At 38.8% G+C, this 22575-nt stretch overlaps 2 protein-coding genes and 1 pseudogene across 5 annotated transcripts; all 3 read left to right on the top strand.

Moving 5' to 3' along the window:
- Positions 1 to 227: 227 nt before the first annotated feature.
- On the top strand, positions 228 to 5688 carry LOC127776301 (glutamate receptor 2.8-like; annotated as a pseudogene).
- A 2396-nt stretch (positions 5689 to 8084) lies between these two features.
- LOC127776057 (glutamate receptor 2.9-like) lies at positions 8085 to 15035 on the top strand. The gene is made up of 5 exons (XM_052302375.1): positions 8085 to 8361; positions 10872 to 11455; positions 12678 to 12990; positions 13512 to 13924; positions 14117 to 15035. Exons 1-5 carry the CDS (start codon positions 8085 to 8087, stop codon positions 14657 to 14659), a joined length of 2130 nt encoding a protein of 709 aa, XP_052158335.1. The 3' UTR covers positions 14660 to 15035.
- Positions 15036 to 18899: 3864 nt separating this feature from the next.
- Positions 18900 to 22489, top strand: LOC127775602 (glutamate receptor 2.5-like). 4 transcript variants are annotated; one of them, XM_052301863.1, is made up of 5 exons: positions 18900 to 19183; positions 19871 to 20694; positions 20798 to 21113; positions 21206 to 21603; positions 21718 to 22489. In XM_052301863.1, the coding sequence occupies exons 2-5, from the start codon at positions 19894 to 19896 to the stop codon at positions 22177 to 22179; spliced, it is 1977 nt and encodes a 658-aa protein (XP_052157823.1). In that variant the 5' UTR covers positions 18900 to 19183; positions 19871 to 19893; the 3' UTR covers positions 22180 to 22489. The 4 variants fall into 4 exon arrangements, with proteins under 4 accessions (XP_052157823.1, XP_052157820.1, XP_052157822.1 ...); XM_052301860.1 differs by having other exon boundaries at positions 18900 to 19601; XM_052301862.1 differs by having other exon boundaries at positions 18900 to 19780.
- The last annotated feature ends 86 nt before the right edge of the window (positions 22490 to 22575 follow it).

Genomic DNA, 22575 nt, shown 5'->3' with positions numbered 1-22575 from the left:
GTCCTAGTTAATTACTATTACTTAATTGCTTAATTAGTAGTGCCTGTATACATATACTTATTTATTAAAAAAAAACCGTGTATACGTATACTTCTACCTATATATATACATGCAGTTCGTCTCGAGATGCCATGCACTGTTAATTGCTGTGTGTTAGCTCCTTTATTAGCTAGCTCGACTAAGCTCTTGCTTTGCAGTTAATTTGCACGTTTTCGTACTATACGGCTATGGAGGAAATGCCTCGGTTGGCTATGGGCGCCGCGATGCTCATCATGCTGCTCACGGTTTGGAGTTCACCGGAGATGGCAATGGCGGCGTCGGCGGCGGCGACGGTGGCGCACCGCTTGGGCCTAAACGGCTATGGTAATGCTAATATGAGTGAAGAGATATATAAGCTTATTATTTGTATTTGCAACATTCCTTTCAAAAAAAAAGTTATTTGTATTTGCAACTTAAGTACTACTGAACTAGCCATCGTCATATAAAAAGAACCGGAGGGAGGACGTCGCTGCATGCACGAATTGTTTACTATATATCCCCCGCTACTTCGATGGGCATTTCTATGTAAATTTAGTTACAGTTTGAATTGTTTCGCTAAGTACGATAAAATTCTATCACCCTCGGGTTCATTGCGTCTAATTAAGTACATAATGAAGGTGTATTTTGATAATATTTTTGGGAACACGTGAGATGCACATGTTTTATTAAGAGGAACAGAAGTAAGTACATAGGGTTGTTAGACAATAAATTCACGTACTTACTTACAAATGGTAGCATATTTTGTGCGATAGTACTTATCTCTCCAATGGTAGAGCCGTAGAGGATATATGTATTGTTGTGGATAAGAGATTCGATGATGAGGTCATAACTATAAGAGTAACTATAAATAACATAGCAAAATTTGGGTAAAAGCTAAGTTCTGGCATGCACAGAATTTGGGTAGCAATTCTTTTTCAAATTTAGTATGGAAAATCATTTAGCCACTCTTTAGAGATGCTCTAAAGATCTGGGAACTAGGGTGCATTGACACTTCCATTATAACTTATTTTTAAGTTCATGTTAAATTACTTAACACATACTAGTAGAAAGAGAATGGAATGTGAGAAACTTAAGGATGTCTAACGCGCGAATGATCGTGCATGGAGTGGCACCCCTCTCCTCCTCCCCCACCGCATCACTCCCGAATTGCTCAGTCGCTCCTAGTGCCCTCGTCCTAGCGCACGTGGGCACGCACAAAACTTGGTTTTGAAAACAAATTCAAAAATAAGATTTTCTAAAAAAATGTACTAACAACAGAAAAACAATTATGTTTGAGAATATTCATGTGCTTTATGCATATAAATATATATACATTGAAACTCTATAGGTATAAAATGTACTAGAATCTTAGCAAAATTCTATATACCCCTTTCTTTCCTTTTTATATGAAGTTGGTTAGTTTAAAATGAACTAACCAACGTCAAACAAATAAAACATAGAGTATAAATTTGATAGATAACCTTTTATGTACAAATTTCATACATATATCTTAAAAAAAAGTCATACGGTGCCAAAATAAGAAAAGCCTACCTGATTATGCAGTCGCGCGATCACCTGTACATTAGCCTTCTTGGAGGAACCCAGAGTGGAAGATATAGGGTAGCTAAGAGGTGAAATCTGAGCCATACATCCAAATCCAACCGCCAATTCTTCCTCAATCAGAGCTCATCCCCTTCCCTTCCTCTTCGTCAGTTCTCAATTCTCACCATCGTTCAGACGGAGAGCCCAATGCCGCGCCGCCGCTACCGCCGCCGCTGCTGCCGGTGGTCCACCCCTATGGAGGGGCGCGGCTGCGCCACCGGTTGCTATACCGTGCGATTCTACCCGTATTGCTCCAATCCCCCACCTCCCCAACCACACCGCGCCGCCTGAGTCAGAGCTTCGTTACTGCAGCATTCATGCGCGCTGCGCGCATGGTCCCTCCGCCGCACCAACCCCTAAAGGACGTGGATCCATTCTTCCATCTAAGTTGAGGAGGTTCGCTGTTCATCCTAATTTTTCTAAGAGTTTGTATTTTTTAAAAAAAATCGCGGGGAGTTCATAGATTGTTCACTCCACGAATTCTTAGTTTTTAACTTTTCTTATGCGGGGCCAGTTTGATAGTGATTGCCATGGCAGTATCGTAGAATCAAACAAGCAGTACGCAAATTTTTTTCAGCAGATCATATCAATTACCATATCTATCCATTATTGGCTCTATTTACGGTGGTATCCTTTAATTTTTTTTTAAAAAAATGATATAAGAGGACGCGATCCCTTCTCCAATCTATTAAGTTATTGAAGGAATAGAAAAATGAGCCTCCACGTTCACTCTCACGGCCTAAATATTCTCATATTAATCGGAGAAAAAGAAAAACAGAGTCCATATAGAAATACAATTTAGAAATAGTTGAAATTCGGAATTAAAAAATAAGGAATATTGGAAGAGGAGACTAGAGTTCATATAGAAATACAATTAAGAAATAATGGAAATTCGGAATTAAAATAAGGAATATTAGAAGTAGAGTATAGAGTCCATATAGGAATTTAAAACTAACTAAAATTCTAAATAAACATAATAAAATTAAAAGTAGATTTTAGAGTTCGTGTAAAAATACAATTTACAAATAACTAAAATTCGAAATTAAAAAAACACAGGAAGAAGAGTCTAAAGTTAATATATGAATACAATTTAGAAGTAACTGAAATTCGAAATTAAAAATAAAGAATATTGAAAGAAGAGCCTAGAGTCTATATAGAAATACAATTCATAGATAACTAAAATTCGGAATTAAAAAAAAAAAAGAAATATTGAAAGATAAGTCTAGAGTTCATATAATATAATTTACAAATAACTAAAATTTTATATTGAAAATAATTAATAACTAATACGTATATAAAATACAATATGAATATTGCACATTAGTAGTTTCGTAAAGTTAGTATAAAATTTAAAATTATGTTGTCATTTTAATATATTTGAATACTACATTGAGAATATATGAGAGAAAATATAATGATGCTAGCCGCGCAATCTGCGTGGACCACTATGCTAGTTTCCATATATCAGAAATTAGCATACAGGATTGACCTAGTTCAAACAATAATAAAAATAAAAGATAGAAAAGATCAAAAGACCAACAACCCGCCTGGAGCAACCAGAGATTCTATTCATCCAAGATGCCATCCATCTTGCAGATTTGAGAATCTGATTTAACTTCTCACACTCATCCCAGCTGTCATCCATAAAAATATAGTGGAGGGATATGTTTTCGTTTGATATATATCCTTAACAATGTACTCCTATGAAATATGCCTAGCAGTAATGCTTAAAGAACATGATGCAAACATACGCAAAGAATTATTGTTGTTGCTATGCCACGTAGTTTAGTTTTGCTCATAGGACGAGAGAATATTGGATCTAGAGATGCGCTAGTAGCGCAGCAGTGGCAGGGGTCACTGGCACGCACCCCGTCGGCCCGGGTTCGACCCTTATCGAGCACGCTCACCAGGGGAAATATTTACCTCTCCTTTCTTAAAACCATTGACACCAAGTCCTTCCTTGGTGTCCAACCTTTTTTTTTAATATTGGATCTACAATTGACATGAACTAACCTTTTTTTTTTTCCTAATTCAGAAACCGGGAGGATAAATGTTGGAGTGAGGAGAAACCTCAAGATTGCTGTGCCACTGAAACATGGTTTTAGCGCTTTTGTGAATGTATCTGACCAAGGTGTCACTGGCTATTGCATTGATGTCTTTGAGGCTGCCATGAAGAAGTTACCAAATCATCTGAGTTATGAGTTTGTTGTCTTCAATGGTTCTTATGACCAGCTAGTACAGAGTGTATCTTCAGGGGTAAAGCCTTACTCCCTGTGCTTTGATGACATTGTAACAGAACCGAATTCTTACACTATATCTGCTGGTTCTTACTATCAGATCAACGATGCTGCAGTGGGGGATATAACCATAACTGCCGATCGAGCTAGCCAGGTGGAGTTGACGATGCCGTACACCGAGTCTGGGGTTTCAATGCTTGTGCTTGCGAAGAATGAATCTGAATCAACAATCAAATGGGTATTCTTGAAGCCACTGACAAAAGAACTTTGGTTTGCCACTATGATCTTCTTCCTATTCACTGCCTTGGTTATTTCGATGATTGAACGTCCCAGAAACATGGAGTTCCAAGGATCAAGAACAAGACAGTTCTGCACTGCTCTCTATTTTGCTTTCTCCACTTTGACATTTTCTCATGGTTAGTATTTGGAGCTCAGCTTTCAGGCTATATTTGATGCAGTATTAAGTGGTTTTAGCTATTTTCTTACAATAGTTCTTCAATTACCCACTATCTTTGTTTTACTATGCACAGGTCAAATTATTAAAAGTCCTTGTCAAAAATTGTTGTGGTAAGTTGGTGCTTCGTGGTGTTGGTTCTTGTGCAGAGCTACGGAGCTAACTTGGCATCCATTCTAACTGTTAAGAGGTTCCAGCCCTCAGTGACAGATCTTGACCAGCTCCTGTCTAATGGTGATTACGTTGGATACCAAGAGGGATCATTCGTGCACTCATTTTTGACAAGACGAGGTTTCAGTGAAGCAAGGCTAAGATCCTACTCAAAGAAACAGGAATATGCTGAAGCTTTGAGGAACGGGTCCAAGAATGGAGGTGTGTCTGCTATCGTTGATGAGATCCCATTTTTAACCGCTGTTGTCTCAGACCCTCATTACAAGAACGAATTCCAGATGCTTAAACGGATATATAAGACGCCTGGATTTGGTTTCGTAAGTCTCTCACTCCATTGCTTTGGCGAATTTACTCATATTCCTTTAAGAGCTATGCTACAATCTGGCCTAAATTGCATCATGTTTTCTTCCCTTCAGGTGTTTCCTCCTGGATTTCCACTGGTGCATAATCTTTCAACTGCCATGTTGGATGTAACGAGTGGGGATGAGGGCTCACGTATGGAAGTGAAATGGTTTGGTGCAGAGGCTGTCTCTCCAAGTAATGCGATTCCCAACACAGATTTGACACCTCTCACTTTGCAGAGTTTCTCTGGTCTTTTTATCATCTATGGATTTATGTCAGCTCTCGTACTGATGATAAGCATTTCAATGTCAGTTCTTGCCCAATACACAAAAATTAGAGTTTCTGATGTGCAAAGTCCTGGTGTGGATGATGGAAACGGAGCTCATGAAGGATCTAATCAAGCACAAAACAGCATGGGCAATGGCTTTGTGGCTGACATACCCTCCATGAAATCAGAATTGACGACAGTTCCCAGCATATCCATGGGAGTGTCGAACGTGCTGATGGCGAAGAGCCTCGACCAATTCAGAGTGGCCCTGTGCCTACAAATTCCACCCAGACAGTATGATTACATGGTCATGCTGAGCGTGCTCTGGAAATATAAAAACAAGAATGCTCCATCTCTTCATTTATTGTAGGTGTTAACCAATAATCTGCTGCAGAAATTAGTCTGGGATGTTCCCATTCAGCAACTAGCCATGCTTCACGGCAGGCCGTGTTGGATTAGATAGTTCTATGCATAGTTTAGTAACTGATCACGTCTTATGTTTTATCACTTGCAGTTGATATTCTTTAACAAAAATGTAATTGTCACTTCTACTTTCCAAAGGCAATATATATACTCTTGTTTCCCCCCCAAAAAAATATATCTACTCTTGTATTATTATTTCTCTGCAGATAAAAAAAACTACTGATTTGCTTCCAGCCTACCAGATGAATGATACCTTGAAATTTTAACTGTAGGATTGATCAATACCCAGATTTTTCTTACTATATATATGTACCTGGGGGCATCACAAACTGGTCAGAAAGTCAGAATCAGAACTGCAAGAACAAGTCTATAGACCTGACCATGGAACTATAGACCAGAAGTCTAGAGATTCTGAGAAATTGCGCACACATGTCCAGTGCCTGCGAAGTCATGCATTCAGTCAGTCACCTATGAAAACCAAGACTTGGTTATGAAGAAAAGTTTCAGGGAAGACAGACTGCTGAATTCTGATTACTTCTTGCTATTCTTTGACAGTTCGAATCTTGATCAATATTATAGACAGATAAAATCAAACTGGGGGAGAGAGATTGAATGACAGATCATGAGATGTGGAACCTGTCACGGTCAGATCAGATTGACCAATGAGATGTGGAACGTTTTTATTTTAGCTTCATAGTTGACATTACTGGATATATTTCGGAACTAGAATAAGAGTATATAAAATAGTTCTTCCAATTATTTGACATTTCCAAGAAACTTCTTTCTTTCGTTTTTATAGTACTAAATTGCTTGGAGTCTTGGATCAGATTGTTAGCTAGAGCAATAATCCATTTTCTTATTGGTTGTAAAAAAACCCAATACATTGGATCTATTATAAAAATCGTACGTGGTGAGAATATTCAAAACATTCCTCTTGCATATGGTGCAATTTCGGAGAAACTTTTTAGAATGGCGGCTTTGAAATACTATCATCAAGGGAGAAAATACTAACAGTTCGTCGGTAAATAAATGTTTGTGTCCGGTCATTAAATCCTATAGTTTAGTAATTTATTCTTGTACATTATGTCGTATGTTATTCTGAAAATGACAGCGATGCTGCAAGGCAATGACCACAGATCAGGACAAATCTAATCATATTTACATATGAGGGATTTTGTAAGAATTCCACGCTAGCTAGTTCCCTCTGGCTTCTTTCTTGAAAATCTTCTTTCTTGAAAATAATTTGCCGTCCTTTCATGAACTCACGCAACATGCATGGTACTGTTCTTGGGTGTGGTTGAGCAAATTAAGTATAACCACTGAGAATCTGTGCGTTGCTGCGGAACTTCTTTTTGGTAAAATAGAAAATATTAGTTTCAAAATATATTTGTATATTACGTGTGGGATCGATATTTGCGATGATTTAAGTACATCTTGGAACTCATTCTAAAAACTTTAAAAATTTAATAATTAATGGAGAGATGGAGTGGCATATTTTTAGGTGCTTGCTCCAGTTGAGTTAGGTTGTTAGAAAGGAAAGACATTTACCATTCATCACTCCCATGCTAATAAATTTGGATCTATTGTGAAAAATATATAAACTAAATTATAGTTAGCGCACTTAGTACTCTGAGAATTAACCCAAAAAAATCATAGCCGTATGAAGAAAGATTATGATGGAAAAGGTAGTGCTATTTATGCATTAATATGCTTATATGCACTATGTTGCTAGAAGCGCGGGGGATAAAAGGATGACTAATTAATGATTGAATTAAATAGATAATAAGTAATTAGAGTGGCAAACAAAAAAATATTATACATATGATAGTATATATATAATATTCTAATTTTAAGCTAATAATGTGCTTAATATAGGTTAAAACAACAAAAGATTAAAAATTTTTGGGTCTCAGTGACCTCATCAGTCCTCAGGTAGCACAACATAGGAACACCGAACACGGACACCCCTAATTAAGTAACATCTAGATCCAATGGCTGTTATTTTTGTACTAACATGATCTTAAGGTCAAAAGTTGTTGATCATGTGGTTTTGTGTATGTCATGTTTTATAGAAGTTAATGTTCCATTAAACACCAAGAAATGGATTATTTAAAAAAATGTTCGACTAGGAACCTAAATTTAATTTCCTCTAGTTCCCAGCTGTCACACATGCAACGCAACACGTATATAATATCAGGTCCCCTAGTTGCTACGTTATATGCAAACATTATCATATCTTTTTTTCTAACAGATCGATAAGATCGTACGTATATAAATTCAATTTGACTTGATCAAAATACGAACTACTAACAAAATCTAGTGATATGTCTCCAGCGTAAAAAACAATTGTAAAACGCCATCACACATTCTTTCCCCATGTAAAAGAAAATGAACTGGTGAAACGTCATCCTATTCAGCTCGAAACCGAAAATTTCGACGAAATTTCTCCACTGCTGTAACAGCTATATATAGCTATGTGTATATATAATCACTGCATTTTCACGTACACACAGCAACTAATTTATCACTCGATCAAAGGTGTGCGAGAATTAATCTGCCGTCGCATTGCATGGGGATCAGGCAGCGTCGCCGTCTGCTCGCTGTTGCTGCTGCTTTCCTCTCGCTGCTCGCTCTCCGGAATGCGGCGGCGGCGGCGTCGCCAGCGCCGGTGAGGGTGGGCGTCGTGGTGGACATGACGAGCGGCGAGGGGAGGAGGAGCCTCGCCGGCATTTCCATGGCGGTGGAGGACTTCCACCGGCGGCGGCATCGTCCGGGCTCCGCCGCGGTGGTGGAGCTGCGCGTGAGGGACTCGTGTGGAGACGATGATGCTGCAGCTGCACGCGCCGGTAAAATAGTTGCATCTTTTTTTCGTTTTTGATTTCGTAGTTCAAATTTCAGACATAGCATGCATTAAGCTAACTTAAATAAACAGTATATTAGAGTGAGAAAAACGGACAATAGAGTCACTACCAGACTCAAGAGCTAGCCTATTGGCCAAAAAACCGTCCCAAAAATACGGTCCGCCTGCGAAGATAGTTTTCACAGGCGGCATCTTATATGGTCCGCCTGCAAAAAGCAATCTTCGTAGATGGACGGCTAGCATGGCCCCGATTGCTAATATCGTAAGCGGCCGTTTTGTCTCTGAGGGCGATGCCCGCCTGGGAAAAAAACATATCGCCATGTCGGAAAATCGATTTTTTTAGTAGTGTGTATAAATAGACTGCGGAACCGACCAGAAGTATCATGACCCACAGGCTTTGTCTCTAAAACCAATAATGAGTTTGGAGAAATTATTTCAAATTAAATAAGTAATAAAATGTCGCAATCACGATGTTTTTCACTTGTGTGTAAGATTGTAAGTTGAAGATAACATGCACACCAATGAAAATTCAAAATTGCGACCTTGTAGAAAAACCCAAATATGTTAATTAGTTGTACCAGGTCTCTTAAGTACTTTTTTGTCATTGAAGAGTTATAGCGATAGAATAGTATATTATAAGTATAAGGGACCATATATTATGGTATATATAATCCCATCTTAGGAATACATCTCTTGGACATCAATTCAGCAAAACCATTGAAACTTCTTTGCAAACCAGTGTTTCTAAAAAACTATATATAGCTGGAGTAGTATATTTCTCTTCAAAATATAAAACTAAAGGTGATTAGAATCAGTCCAAATTTACAGATACGGCCTAGCCAAAAATACAATATGCGCTGCAGAACCCAACAAGTCCCCTCACACTTGTTAATTAATTAGTAGTAATTTAGTACTAGTATATCAGTACACCATAGAAAATTAAACTGCATATATACAACCGCGTTGGCAGATGGTGACAGCCAAACTGGAATAAATCGCGTGTGTAACCACCGTAAAGTCAAAGAAAATTTGCAACGTGAGCGAGGTAGTAGCAAGCGCATCGTTGCAGGCGTCGAAACAAAACTTCATTTATAAAAAAACTTCATGTTGACAGTACATACATGTCTCCCATAAAGGATGCACATAAATGAATCTCATCATGTACTAATTAAGGAACCTAACTAAATTCCAAACTGTTATGTTAGGGCATTCCCAACCCAATAACTAGGATGATATCCATAGCATTAAATAAGTTGCCACCTAGAATAAAAAATAATGTGTTAAGTGAATAAACGAGGAAAGAGATGGAAACCATGTCTTGCATGAGACATGGTTTCTACCCAACATCTAAGACATCATGTGAGATAAGTAGCATTAAATTGAAGTATGGAATAGTGGTGTTTGCATTGAAAGAGTAGTGTCTAGTACTAGTTTCTTGATGATGTGGTGTTTATGGAAACTATATCTAGTGTTATGGGTTGGGACTGCCCTTATACTCCCTCCGTCCCATTCTAAGTGCAACCATGATTTTCATGCTCAACTTTGATCGTTTGTTTTATTTGAAAAATTTTTGAAAAAATTTAAAAACATAAGTCACGAGTAAAGTATTAATCTCTCCGTCCCAGAATATAAGGAGTTTTAGGGTTGGACACGGTTATTAAGAAAATAGGTAAAAGTAAGTGGTGGATGGTTGTGATTGGATAATTAGTGGAAGTAGGTGGAAAAAGTGAATGTTGAAGGGTTGTGATTGATTGGAAGAGAATGTTGGTGGAGAAATTGTTATATTTTGGGACAAATCCTAAGGCTAAAAGTTGTTATATTTTGGGACGGAGGGAGTATTCATGTTTTATCATCTCATAACAACAAACATATTAATTATAAAAAAAAATTTAAATTAGACGGACGATCAAAGTTGAGTGTGAAAACTCATGGTTGCACTTAAAATGAAACGGAGGGAGTATTATGCTACTATGTAGTTAATTCAGAATTTATTTTGGTCTGGTAAATTAAGGGATCATATATAGATAGAGAAACTTCACAGTACTCAAGAAAATATGCCAAAACCTTAGTATCTCGATGTACAATATATTAAAGTATCAAATTTTACACTAAAGAACATGATACTCCCTCCGTCTCAGAATATAAGAAGTTTTAGTGTTGGAAACGGTTCTTAAGAAAGTAGGTAGAAGTGAATGGTGGAGGTTTGTGATTGAATGAGTAGTAGAGATAGATGGGAAAAGTGAACGGTGGAGGGTTATTATTGGTTGGGAAGAAAATGTTGGTGAAAAAATTGTTATATTTTGGCACAAATTCTAAAGGCTAAAAATTGTTATATCTTGGGACGGAGAGAGTACCATTTTAAAAATTACCTCTTACATCCCGTTACATCTTTTCTAGCTACTAACTCGATCGACATATATTTTGATTAATAACTTATTTGTGGGTGTAACTTATGCGAAAGGTATGTGCATGGGTTGTGTTAATTTGTGTATGCAGCCGAAGACCTTATCAAGAACGCACAGGTGCAGGCTATCATCGTCACCACGGAGGCGGATACGGCCGTGGTTGCCCGCCTTCGCCGCCGCCACCGCGTCCCCATCCTCGCCTTCCCCATCTCCGGCGGCGCTCCTCCGCCGTCATCACATCATCCACCCCACCATGCAACGGCGACGGCGCCGCCGTTCGGCGCCGATCACACTTCAGCCAAGGCGGCGCTCACCGGCATCCTCACCGCCATATTCTCATCAGCACGGCGCGCAGGCGGCTCGCCGCCCCATGGCCGCCGCTACAACGCCGGCGCTCCGACTGGTCGTCGTCTCGACCGCCGGCGATTGGCGGGGAGAAGGTCATCATCGTCATCGTCATCAGGCGAGGTTCTGAGGATCGCCGTGCCGCGGAAGACCGGGTTCCAGGCTTTCGTCGACGTGAGAATCGACCCGGACACCAAGAGACAGAACATCACCGGATACTGCATCGACGTCTTCAACGCCGCCATGGCCAGAGTACGGCCTCGCCGGAAGTATGTGTTCCACGCCTTTGACGGATCGTATGATGATCTTGTACGCAATGTATCTTCAGGGGTAAGCCTTGATTACTCCCACAAACTTGTTTATTTTTAGTTGAATTTTTTAGTCCTTAAGAAATTAACTCGAGATACCTAAATTTTACACGAGGGGACTCATCTTTTCACTTATGCTTATATTTATCAGCTAAAATTTGAAATTTCAACCTTAAATTTGGAACTGATTTTAGGGTTTCTTCATCGAAGTTTATTTTTTAGCCTTTGTTTTTAGATCATTAAAAACACATATAAAAAAGTTTTATTCACAAATTATTTTTCGTTTACAAATATGTCGGGGCTGTAAATTTTTTGGTACTACATGTAAAAAATATGATAGCTCTCCAGGGTACCTTATTAAAAATTATATTATCTATACTCCCTCCATTTTAAGTTATTTGTTCATTCTAGTTTTGTAGTCCTAAGTCAAACTTTGGTCTTTGACTATCAATATTTCTAAAAATCTAAAAACTAATATAGTTAACACAATAAGGTTTATGTTTCCAGATTTAACTTGAATAATATTTTCATAATATATAATTCACATGTGTGGTAAATTATTACGATTTTCCATAAATCAGTTGATGTTCAAAGATAAACATATTTGGACTTAAGACAAAACTAAAACAATAATTAATTTAAAATTGAGATAGTAGTAAAAAAATAGTTTTTATGTTTCGAAAACATTTGTTTTTTTCCTAACAAGGCTGATTATATTAAATATAAGAAAACTAAAACAAATCATAGGCATAAGCTTCACCAATTTACCACGAAAAGAGCACTTTATATTTTTCACTTTTATATGGGAGATATTTAGCAGTGTTATATATCATTTGGAATTGAGGAATTTTACCGAAAATTTTATATAAAATAATTAGTAAAGTCCGTATGTTCCTTGGGAAATCTAAGTAAGAAGTATCGTATAATATCGCAGCCTCAAAATAAGACCATAAAAATGTAAAACAAATCAGTTTAAAACTAGAGTTTGTAAAGTTAAATTATAATGAATTGAAATTGTATATTTTTTATAAAACACAAACGGAATAACTCATTCAATTGCTACAAATACATTGGCATATTTAGGTATAAAGATTTCTGGAACTAGAAATAGCTAGTTTTTTTAAAAAAATTATATTTGTGTCAATTGTCAAACAGGGCCTAATAATTTAAGCCAAGTCCCTTTGAATGACGACATTTCTAAGAAATTGTGCTGACATACATCTTCTGTCTTATGGTATCTTCAGAAGTTCAGCGCAGCAGTGGGCGACGTGACCATCACAGCCGACCGAGAAAACCTCGTGGAATTCACGATGCCATACACGTCGTCCGGTGTGTCGCTGCTGGTGCCGGAGGAGAACGACTCCAAGCCGATCCAATGGATTTTCGTGAAGCCACTGACCAGGGATCTCTGGCTTGCCACCATCGGCTTCTTCTTCTACACCGGCTTCGTCGTGTGGATGATTGAGCAGCCAAGAAACCCGGAGTACCAAGGATCAAGTGTGAGGCAGCTCAGCACTGCTTCCTACTTTGCTTTCTCCACCCTGACGTTTTCTCATGGTAATATAGTTACTACTTTTACTCCTCCAGTTCCTAAATATTTGACGCCGGTAGTATTTATGTTTTATTTGGATCGCTGGTCTTGTCTTAATAAATACTTGAAAACGAGTTATATTATCGGACTGTGTTGCATCGTAAATATAACCATATAACTTTTCATTCATTACAATATGATCATTTAAAAATAATTTATGGTCAAGGTGAGACAGTTGTATAGTCAATAGTGCTAGTTATTCATGAATGGAGAGAGTACTGCTTTAAGAGTTGTACATTTTTTCCAAACATAAATAAAGCACATAGTTATTATAACGAGATCTTTTTTTACTTTGAAAAAGATAACGAGACGTATGACATTTATAGTGTAAATTTTGGTCTCCTTTAGGTATATTTTTAGTATTTTAGTATAAAAGGGTATGGTTATTTCATACCAGAAATTGTGGTACCTCACCAAAGATCATAAAATTGCTCCTTTGTAATTGCATCATTAGAGGTTTACTTGGTTTCTTTCAATGTTCAAACAGGTCAAATTATCAAGAGCCCTTTGTCAAAAATTGTTGTGGTGATATGGTGCTTTGTAGTGCTGATCCTAGTGCAGAGCTACACGGCAAGCTTGTCATCCATGCTAACTGCAAAGAGGCTCCGACCATCGGTGAAAAGCTTGGATCAGCTCCTCCTTACCGGTGACTATGTTGGATATCAAAATGGATCATTTGTTGGCTCACTCCTGAAAAAACGAGGGTTCATGCCATCCAGGTTAAGGTCTTATGGAACACAAAAGGAGTATGCTGAAGCTCTGAGAAAGGGGTCCATGAATGGAGGAGTGTCGGCGATCGTCGACGAGATCCCTTATTTAACTTCTTTTTTATCCAACCCCCAATATCAGAAAGAATTTCAGATGATTAATCGGTTCTACAAGACCCCCGGATTTGGTTTTGTAAGCTTCTCAATCTTGTTCACTTTGGTAGATTCAGAGTTCTTCAATTTTCTTTTCTTTTTGACAATTAGTATATCGCGCAAAGTTTTTGCGTGTTCTCGAAAAACATTCAGATGTGTAGTGCTTACATGGAGAAATTCAACAAGTTATTTTTTGTTGTCTAATTAGTTTGCATCATGTTTTTGTATTCAGGTATTTCCTTTAGGTTCTCCACTGGTGCATGATCTCTCTACAGCTATCTTGAACCTTACAGGAGAGCCTGAAGGTTCAAACATTGAAGAGAAGTGGTTTGGCTCATCTGAACAGTCCACAGGAGGTGATGCAAACCCTAGCAGCAGCAGCAGCAGCAGCAGCAGTGACTCAAACCCTCTCACACTCCAAAGTTTCTCTGGCCTCTTCATCATCAGTGGCTGCATCTCTGCTCTGATGCTCCTGATAAGCGTCGCGAATAGGGTAATTTGCGCCAAATGCGCAAAGGAAGCTCGTGTTCATGATGTGGAGCATGGAGGCAGTACTAGTAGCAGTTCCACTGAACAATCAACACCACTTCACATTGTTATTGACAGCAACCCTGAACCTGATCAAGCTGTGCAAGAAGATGGAAATGATGGGTTTCAGGATGCCCAACCGATGCAGGCAAGAGTTGGCGATGAAAGGCATGATCCAGTGCAGAATTGCAGGCACAATGGCCCTGTGCCTGAACATCATGCTCAGATGGAAACGAACACTGGATGATATGTCAGCGTGGTTATGTACAGTACCCCTATGAAATTGCAAAAAAAAAACAGATGGCATTTGGGCTTTGTTTTGGACGCGGGAATTTTTCCTGATTTTGCAGGGTCTGAATAGTTGTATCTGAATGTTTTTGCAGTCCAAATTAGGGCCTTAATTTGGTTGGATATAGTTATGTAGGAGTAAATATTTTAGTGGGTTTATTCATCATGTAGAGTTGTTCTGTTTTGACGGTTTTATTGCGTCGATGTAAATATGTAAAATATTGTGTAAATTACCAGTTACTGAGATAAAAACATGAACCGATGATGAACTTTGTAACTTGTCAGATGAGATTCCCCGATGAAGATACAGGCTGTGATAAGTTGAAGCAATGCTAACTTTTCTTGTTGATCTTTGCAGCGATGAGGACGAAACGGCGAGTCATCTTTTTCTTCACTGTCCGTTCGCTGAAGAATTCTGGAGATCTCTCAGCATTCACCCCGGCATCTCATGCGTGCAAGATCTCTCAGGGCAACTTGCTCCTAGGCAGCTCCCCGCTAAACACTTCCAAGTTTTTTTATCTTCTCTGTGTTGTGGGGTTTATGGATTCATAGACATGACGTCGTTTTCCGTGATCTGCCTAAATCACTCCCAAGAATGGTAGCAGAATGTATAGAAGACGCTAATCTTTGGGCTGAGCGTTTTCGTAGAGAAGATAGAGTAGTTGTGTTAATTTGGAAGGATCTTCTCTCTTCGTCTGTAAGAAACCTATGAATGTTTGTAACCCTGTTCTCCTGCTTTCTTAATGAAATTCAGGTGGGGAAGCTCCCCCCCCCCCCCCCCTGTTTATTCAAAAAAAAAAAACTTTTTTTGTTGATCATTTGAATTAGGGAATCAGTACGTGTATCCACTCTTTTCTGCTTGCAAAAAAGTCAAGTTGCTTCGCTTGGAAGATATACTGATTGTAGACCTGAACATTGACAGCTCTAAAAATAGCGAAATGTGCAGAACCCTGAATTCTGGAAGGAATTTTCAAACCCAAAATCAACCTTCATGCGTAATTATCTAGACGCATCGGATCACACAAGCTAGGTAGTAAGAGAGAAATTTCTCAGCAGTGTTAGGATGTACTATCTCGTCAATAAAAGTTACTAATGAATTTTGAAATTAACTTGGTTAGCAGTTATAACTGCTAGACGTTTTTTTTTAATCTAAACCTATATACTTTGAAAATAACCTAACATATAGGACATGTTCAGATTGTAACCAAAATAAACCTTACCAAATTTTAGCAAGATGATAATATTACCAAATTTTTGACAGGATTTCTTATGTATTTACTAAATTTGGCAACAAACTAAACGTAGACATTTTTTTTGCAGCTTTGCCAAAGAAAAAAGTATGGTTAAAAATAGCATCAATATGAACAGTTCCATATTTTGATAGAAACCAATGTATTTAACATGTTATTAAATTTTTGATGTTTGTACTGTCAACAGTGACTAATAACCGGTGTAACCTCACAAGGTATATATTTTTTATATATGGTGCCTATGATATATTTTGATGCATTTATGAGCCTGTTTGGCACAGCTCCAACTCCAGCTCCATCTCTTCTGAAATTAGAGCCCAGCCAAACAGTTTCAGCTCCACCTAAAATAGGAATGGGGTTAGGTGGAGTGTTCTTACAAAATAAACTAGAGAGGTGAAAATGGGTTTAGGCAGATCCACAACTCCACTCCAAACTTAACTCCTGAAGTTAAATTTAGGAGTTGGAGCTCTACCAAATAGGCCCTATATAAAAAAAATGTCCCCGCGAAACTACGAATGCACGCACAAGCTAGGTATTGTAAGTAGCTTAGCTACTTGCAGGGTAGCTTAATTTGCAGTTGCAGCCTGTCGTCAACGGCGATCGATCTTGAAAATAAACCAGGTCACTGGTTTTGGTTCATTAATTTGCTTATTGTTCTGCTATAACCACTTGGATGAAGACGCGCTTAATTAGTATGCACACACATCGTACTACAGGCTATTACTTAGACGGAAACAAATCGTTCGACGACGCACACGTATTCACAGACCGGGTGAATGCATGGAAAGCGTCAACCTCTCGTCTGCAGGGAGATCGATCGATCGATCGACGAACGTGTACGCATGCCTGTATATATACGCATGCTGTCTTAAACTCCTTAAACCATGCATGCATCTATATAGAGAAATTAGTATACGTTTAATTAGAGGAAGCTTAATCATTACTAGCTAGCTAGTATACGATGGTTCTTACACATATCATGATCAGCCGGTTTACTGCTCTTGCTCATTGTTGTTTACTGCTCGTTTTGCTGCTCGCGTCGTCGTCTGGGAACGCGGCGCCGATGATGGTGGGCGTGGTGGTGGTAGACCTGCGGAGCGAGGCGGGGAGGAGGAGCCGCACCTGCATCGAGATGGCGTTGCAGGAGTTGTACCACAAGCATCCGATGAGCTCTACCACACTGCACGTTTGGGAGTACTCCCGTGGAGAACTTACCGAGGCAGCACATAATGCTGGTAAATAAACCCTCTCTTATCCCTTCTACGGAGCATATCATAAGAAGAAAATCCCTTATATACCACTGAAAATTGTTCTGATCCTTTATATATCATTGAAAATTGGCTCTTCCCTTATATGCCATTAGTCCAATTTTGTGCACCCTCTCATGCCACTCCCGCCTGCTTATCGTGTGTTGACCATTAACTCTCAGGTAAGAAAGATGTATTTGCCCTTCTGAGTTGTTAGGCATGTCCTATACTTAGAAGGGCAAATACGTCTTTTTCACCTGAAAGTTAACGGTCAACAGACGGGAGTGGCATGAGAGGATGCGTAAATTTGGACCAATAGCATATAGGAGAAGAGCCAATTTTCAGTGGCATACAAAAGATTAGACCAATTTTCAGTAGCATATAAGGAATTCTCTCTATCATAAGTTAAGAGCGTCACTTTTTTTTTCGTCCTGATGTTAGATATGATATATACCTTATGTATCATGCTAATATGGTAGTTTAATCAACTTTATAAAAAATAATAGCAACACTTATAGCACTAAATTAGTTTCATTATGTTTAACTTTAAACATATTTTGATATTTTTTTAAATATTGTTATATTTTTTTTATAAATTTAGTTAAACCTAATAAAGTGTTACTAAGAAAGAGCCTGTGTTCTTCAACTTTCTCTACCTATCTGATCTCACTATCTAAAAAACATATGTCTAGCTAGTGCGCTAGTATATATCTACCTTTCTTCTATTATATTTATAGTCGTATATCCATTTATCCAATATATTAGTACCTCTTTTGTTTTGTTTCACATTATAAGTCGTTTTGATTTTTTTCTCTATTCAAACTTCTTAAGTTTCACTATATTTATAGAAAAAAACTAACAATATCTATACACCATTAAATTAGTTTCATTAAAACTAATATTTAATATATTTTTTTATTTTGTGTTAAAAATATTGCTATATTTTTTATAAACATGATCAAACTTTAAAATTTTGAAAAAAAAATCAAAACGACTAATATGAAAGAGGGAGTAATTTTGATTCTCGGAATTATTAATAAAATAAAATGGTTTTGTCCTTAATACTTTAAACAAATGTATGTGCAAAGTATATAATAAAAAAAAGATGAGTCATGAATTAGTTTTAACACGGCGAAACACCACAAATATGGCGGTGGAGTCGCTCTTTCTTGACTTAACCTACCAAGATTTGCCCGAAAGGGTTTTCAAAAAAAGATTTGCCCGAAAGTTAGAAATTCTCATATTAATTGAGAAAATTACAATAAAATGTAAGTCGTCAAATCATGGTGAGACGAAATTATAACTAAGTATTAATAGCAATGCCACATACAAAGTACAGTTGTATATCTCTCCTCTCTTCTTAAATTCGGACTCGTCCTCCTTCCATCCTCTCGCTGTAACACGCAGCATGTTCAAACGTGAAATATAATCACTTTCCCTCCTTGTAATTCCTATGCATTGGTATCCTTTCAAAATCCATGAATTTTTGAAGCCATTAAAGTATACCCCTGATCTTAAAAAAGACAATCTAAATAGTGATTTGGTATCATTTACGGACATACGACATTTGGATATAAGTTTATCTAGCTAGTGTCAAATCCCATCTAGATTTTTTTTTTGGAGGGAGTAGACCCTTAAAATCTGAATAAGGAAGGATCTAGCTTATCCAAAAAGGCCGGAAATTTTAGGAGAAAGACAAGGCAGCCCATATTTTTAGGACGGAGGTAGAGTCGATCTCGTCGCTCATCGCACCAGGTGTAGCCGCCGCCAAAATCCCCCCCTCTCCCCTTCGCGACCCAGGCCGCAGGCCCCGCGCGGCTCGCCGGAGCTCGTCTCGCCGCCGCCCTTGGGCAGCAGCCCGCCTTCGCCGCCTCCTCTACTCATGGGTCACGTGCGCCCTCCCTCCCCGTCCTCCTCCCCCGGGCCCCGGTGCTGCACTGGTCGGCATCGTCCTCCGCCGCCCCCAAATCGCTCTCACCTTCAACGGTGAGTGCCGTCATGGACCACCTTTTTCCAACGGCACATTCATGATATCACTGAAATCCTGTTGAATGTTTACCTACGTGGGCACCAGGATTTGAACCCTAGTGGGTGGAGTCATGCAAGTCATGTACCCACGACTCCACCACCACACCCTTGGTAGTTCCTGGATCACCCTTTTCTTCTTTCGTGAATGATTAATTTTTTGTTGATGCGCTATACAAATCGGCTCTGCCCAGCTCGCTGAGAGCTTTCTCTCATTCTCTGGATGGCCCTCAATTCCGGCCTGGAGGAGTTTGTTTCCATTCCTATGAGCATTCCAAACACGATGGTTTTGTCACTTCAGTTCCTGCCAAAATCACAACTCGATCCTGTTCCAACTGGACCAAATCAGTTTGTCAATTCCGCATTAATCAAGGCAGCGGTATTTCCTTCGAGATCTTTTACTACTCCTACTTAGTATAAAGTGGTAGTGTTATATCATAGTGTTAATTATAAGACAAACATCTCTATAGTGAGTTATATACCTAATGTCTTACAGGTATTTCTGGAGGATCTGAAAAGAAAAAAAAAACTAATTTCTACATGCGCTCTTTGTCGAAAGTAGGAAAATTTCAATGTTTTCTGCTACAGATATACCTATTGATGAAGCTTTACATAAATTGTGATGTACCGATCCTATGGGTTGTGCAGCTAAAGACCTGACGAAGAATGCTATGGCGTTCGTCATTAGCAGGGAACTTCAGAGGTTAAATAAAGAAGTCAATTTTGCTGCTTTCCTGGATAATCCGAACATCGCTGATGTGCACAACCAAAGTATTCTGCTCTGGTCATACGATGTAATACCAGCCACTGCCACTTCAACTGAGATATGCAGGCTCTTCAGCTCAGTGGTCCAGACAATAGAGATAGAATTGGGTCAGGGTGGTGTGCTTGTAGCCAGAAGAACACATGCTGACTCAGCGGACACCATATCATTTTATCAGCTTGCTGAGAAGCTCAAGCTATCACCGTACGAGATTGTAACCATCACTGGTGAAGGTGCGAGGGGAGTATGTTCGAGGACATCATATTCTGGGCTCCCCCAAAATCGAAGCACCAGCAACTGTAGCTTTGACATTAGCAGCAATGGCAATGGAGCTGTAACAGAGGATTCTCAATCAGCTTCTGTAGGCCACAGTAGGGTTGGATTAGCAGTAACACATGGCACTAAAACACCCCTTAATCCAAAAACTCAGAGAAGAAATGCTATTGAATCAAAGGACAAATGCTCAAAAAGTAGTTGTGGAAGTGGGAGTGAGAAATCTAACGAGACACTCAGGATTGCTGTGACACGAAAATATGGTTTTCAAAATTTTCTGAACATTACTGATCTTCCTAATGGCAAGATAAATGCCACTGGTTTTAGCATCGAAGTATTTGAGAACGCTATGAAGAAGTTAGATCATCCTCCATGCTATATGTTCTGTCTCTTTGAGGGTTCATATGATGATCTAGTAGGCAGCGTCTCTTCTGGGGTGAGCCTTACTCCTACCTGCTTTCTTGGCATTTTGCAAGGCTTGAATTATAACCTTTTAATTTCCTGTCATTCTCTCACTGAATCGTTCTTCTGATTTTCAGAAGTTTAATGCTACAGTGGGTGATGTCAGCATAACTGCCGAACGAGAAAGACATGTAGATTTCACAATGCCATACACACAATCTGGTTTGTCTATTCTTGTGCTCGCTGAGAAATACTCCAAACCGAGAATTCAATGGATATTTATAAAGCCGCTGACATGGCAGCTGTGGTTGGCTGCTGTGAGTAGTTTCTTATACATTGCATTTGTCGTGTGGATGATTGAACGACCCAGAAACCAGGAGTACCAAGGATCAAGCTCGAGGCAGATCAGCACTTCTCTCTACTTTGCTTTCTCCACAATGACATTTTCTCATGGTTATAACTCACATCTCAAACATGCAGGTTTATTTACTATTCTATAATATTACTTCTGAAATAACCTACTTTCTTGGTTACACTATGCACAGGTCAAATTATTAGAAGCCCTATGTCAAAAATTGTTGTGGTAATATGGTGCTTTGCAGTGGTGATACTAGTGCAGAGTTACACGGCTAGTTTGTCATCCATGCTAACCACATCGAGGCTCCGCCCCTCAGTGGTTGATCTCGACCAGCTCCGTCACAATAATGACTATGTTGGGTATCAAAATAAATCATTTGTGTACTCCTTGTTAAATCAAACGTTCAAAGAAGACAGGTTAAAGCCTTATGCAAATGGAAAAGAATATGCAGAAGCTTTGAGAAGGGGGAAAGTATCTGCTATTGTTGATGAAATCCCCTATATAAGATCTTTTATGTCTGACCAGAATAATTCTAACGAGTTCTGGGTGTTTCCTCAGACATACAATATCCTTGGATTTGCTTTTGTAAGACTATCACTTTAATGAGTTCGTACATTTACACCTCATCCTTCAAAGAGCTATACTATGATACATTCTGGGGTCAAAAGTTGGTTACTAACACCGTGTTTTTCTCTTCAGGGATTCCCTATAGGTTCTCCATTGGTCCATAATCTTTCAGTAGCCATCTTGGACATGACAAGAATTACCAACAAGACTGTTTCACAGTTGACAGATGATCATGGCAGCCATTCCACGCCTCTCACTTTGGAAAATTTCTCCGGTCTGTTCGTCATCGTTGGATCTGTTTCAACTCTCATGCTGCTGATAAGCATTGTGAGGTTGGTTGTTTCGAGATGCTCAGAGACGGCAAACACTAATGCTCCAAGCATTGATGACGACAATGGGGATGAAGAATCGAATCCACAGCAGAATGACACCGAAGAACCCCTCCTTGAAGCCAGAGACAACGATTCCCGGAGTGCTGACCAGAATGGCAGTTTTGCTGCTGACCAAGAGCCTAGTCAAATGCAGAGTGGCACATCCAATGGCCATGTTCCTGCACAAGCACAACACATTCAGATTGAGATGAGCCCTGCCTGAGATGCCAGAGTGATCATGCAGAGCTCACTCTGTCAATGCAAGAACACTTATGCTTTTGCAGATAACCACGGATCACTTTAAGATGGTCTCTACTTGTAAAAACGGTTTGTGTCACTGATTTGTGATGGTCTCTGTTAGTTTTACTACAAGTAATTTGAGTTAGTTGTATAAATAGATACAGTTGATTAGGTGAAAAAAAGAAGATAGAATGTCTATATCATTTCTATTACCTGTTGTTCATTGTAAAATTGCTTCCAGGGCTCTCAGCCAATTTGTTTAGAAAAAATAAAAGCCAATGAAAAATAGTGGTATCAACATTCTATTTTTGCTAGATATTGAAGAAAAGTTGTTTTTCATCATGTTCATTAAATCCTGCAACGTTGATGTGCATGCCCT

Source organism: Oryza glaberrima, chromosome 6 (assembly GCF_000147395.1).
Source record: "Oryza glaberrima chromosome 6, OglaRS2, whole genome shotgun sequence".
Classification (NCBI taxonomy): Eukaryota; Viridiplantae; Streptophyta; class Magnoliopsida; order Poales; family Poaceae; genus Oryza; species Oryza glaberrima.
This window is presented reverse-complemented; position numbering and strand designations above follow the sequence as displayed.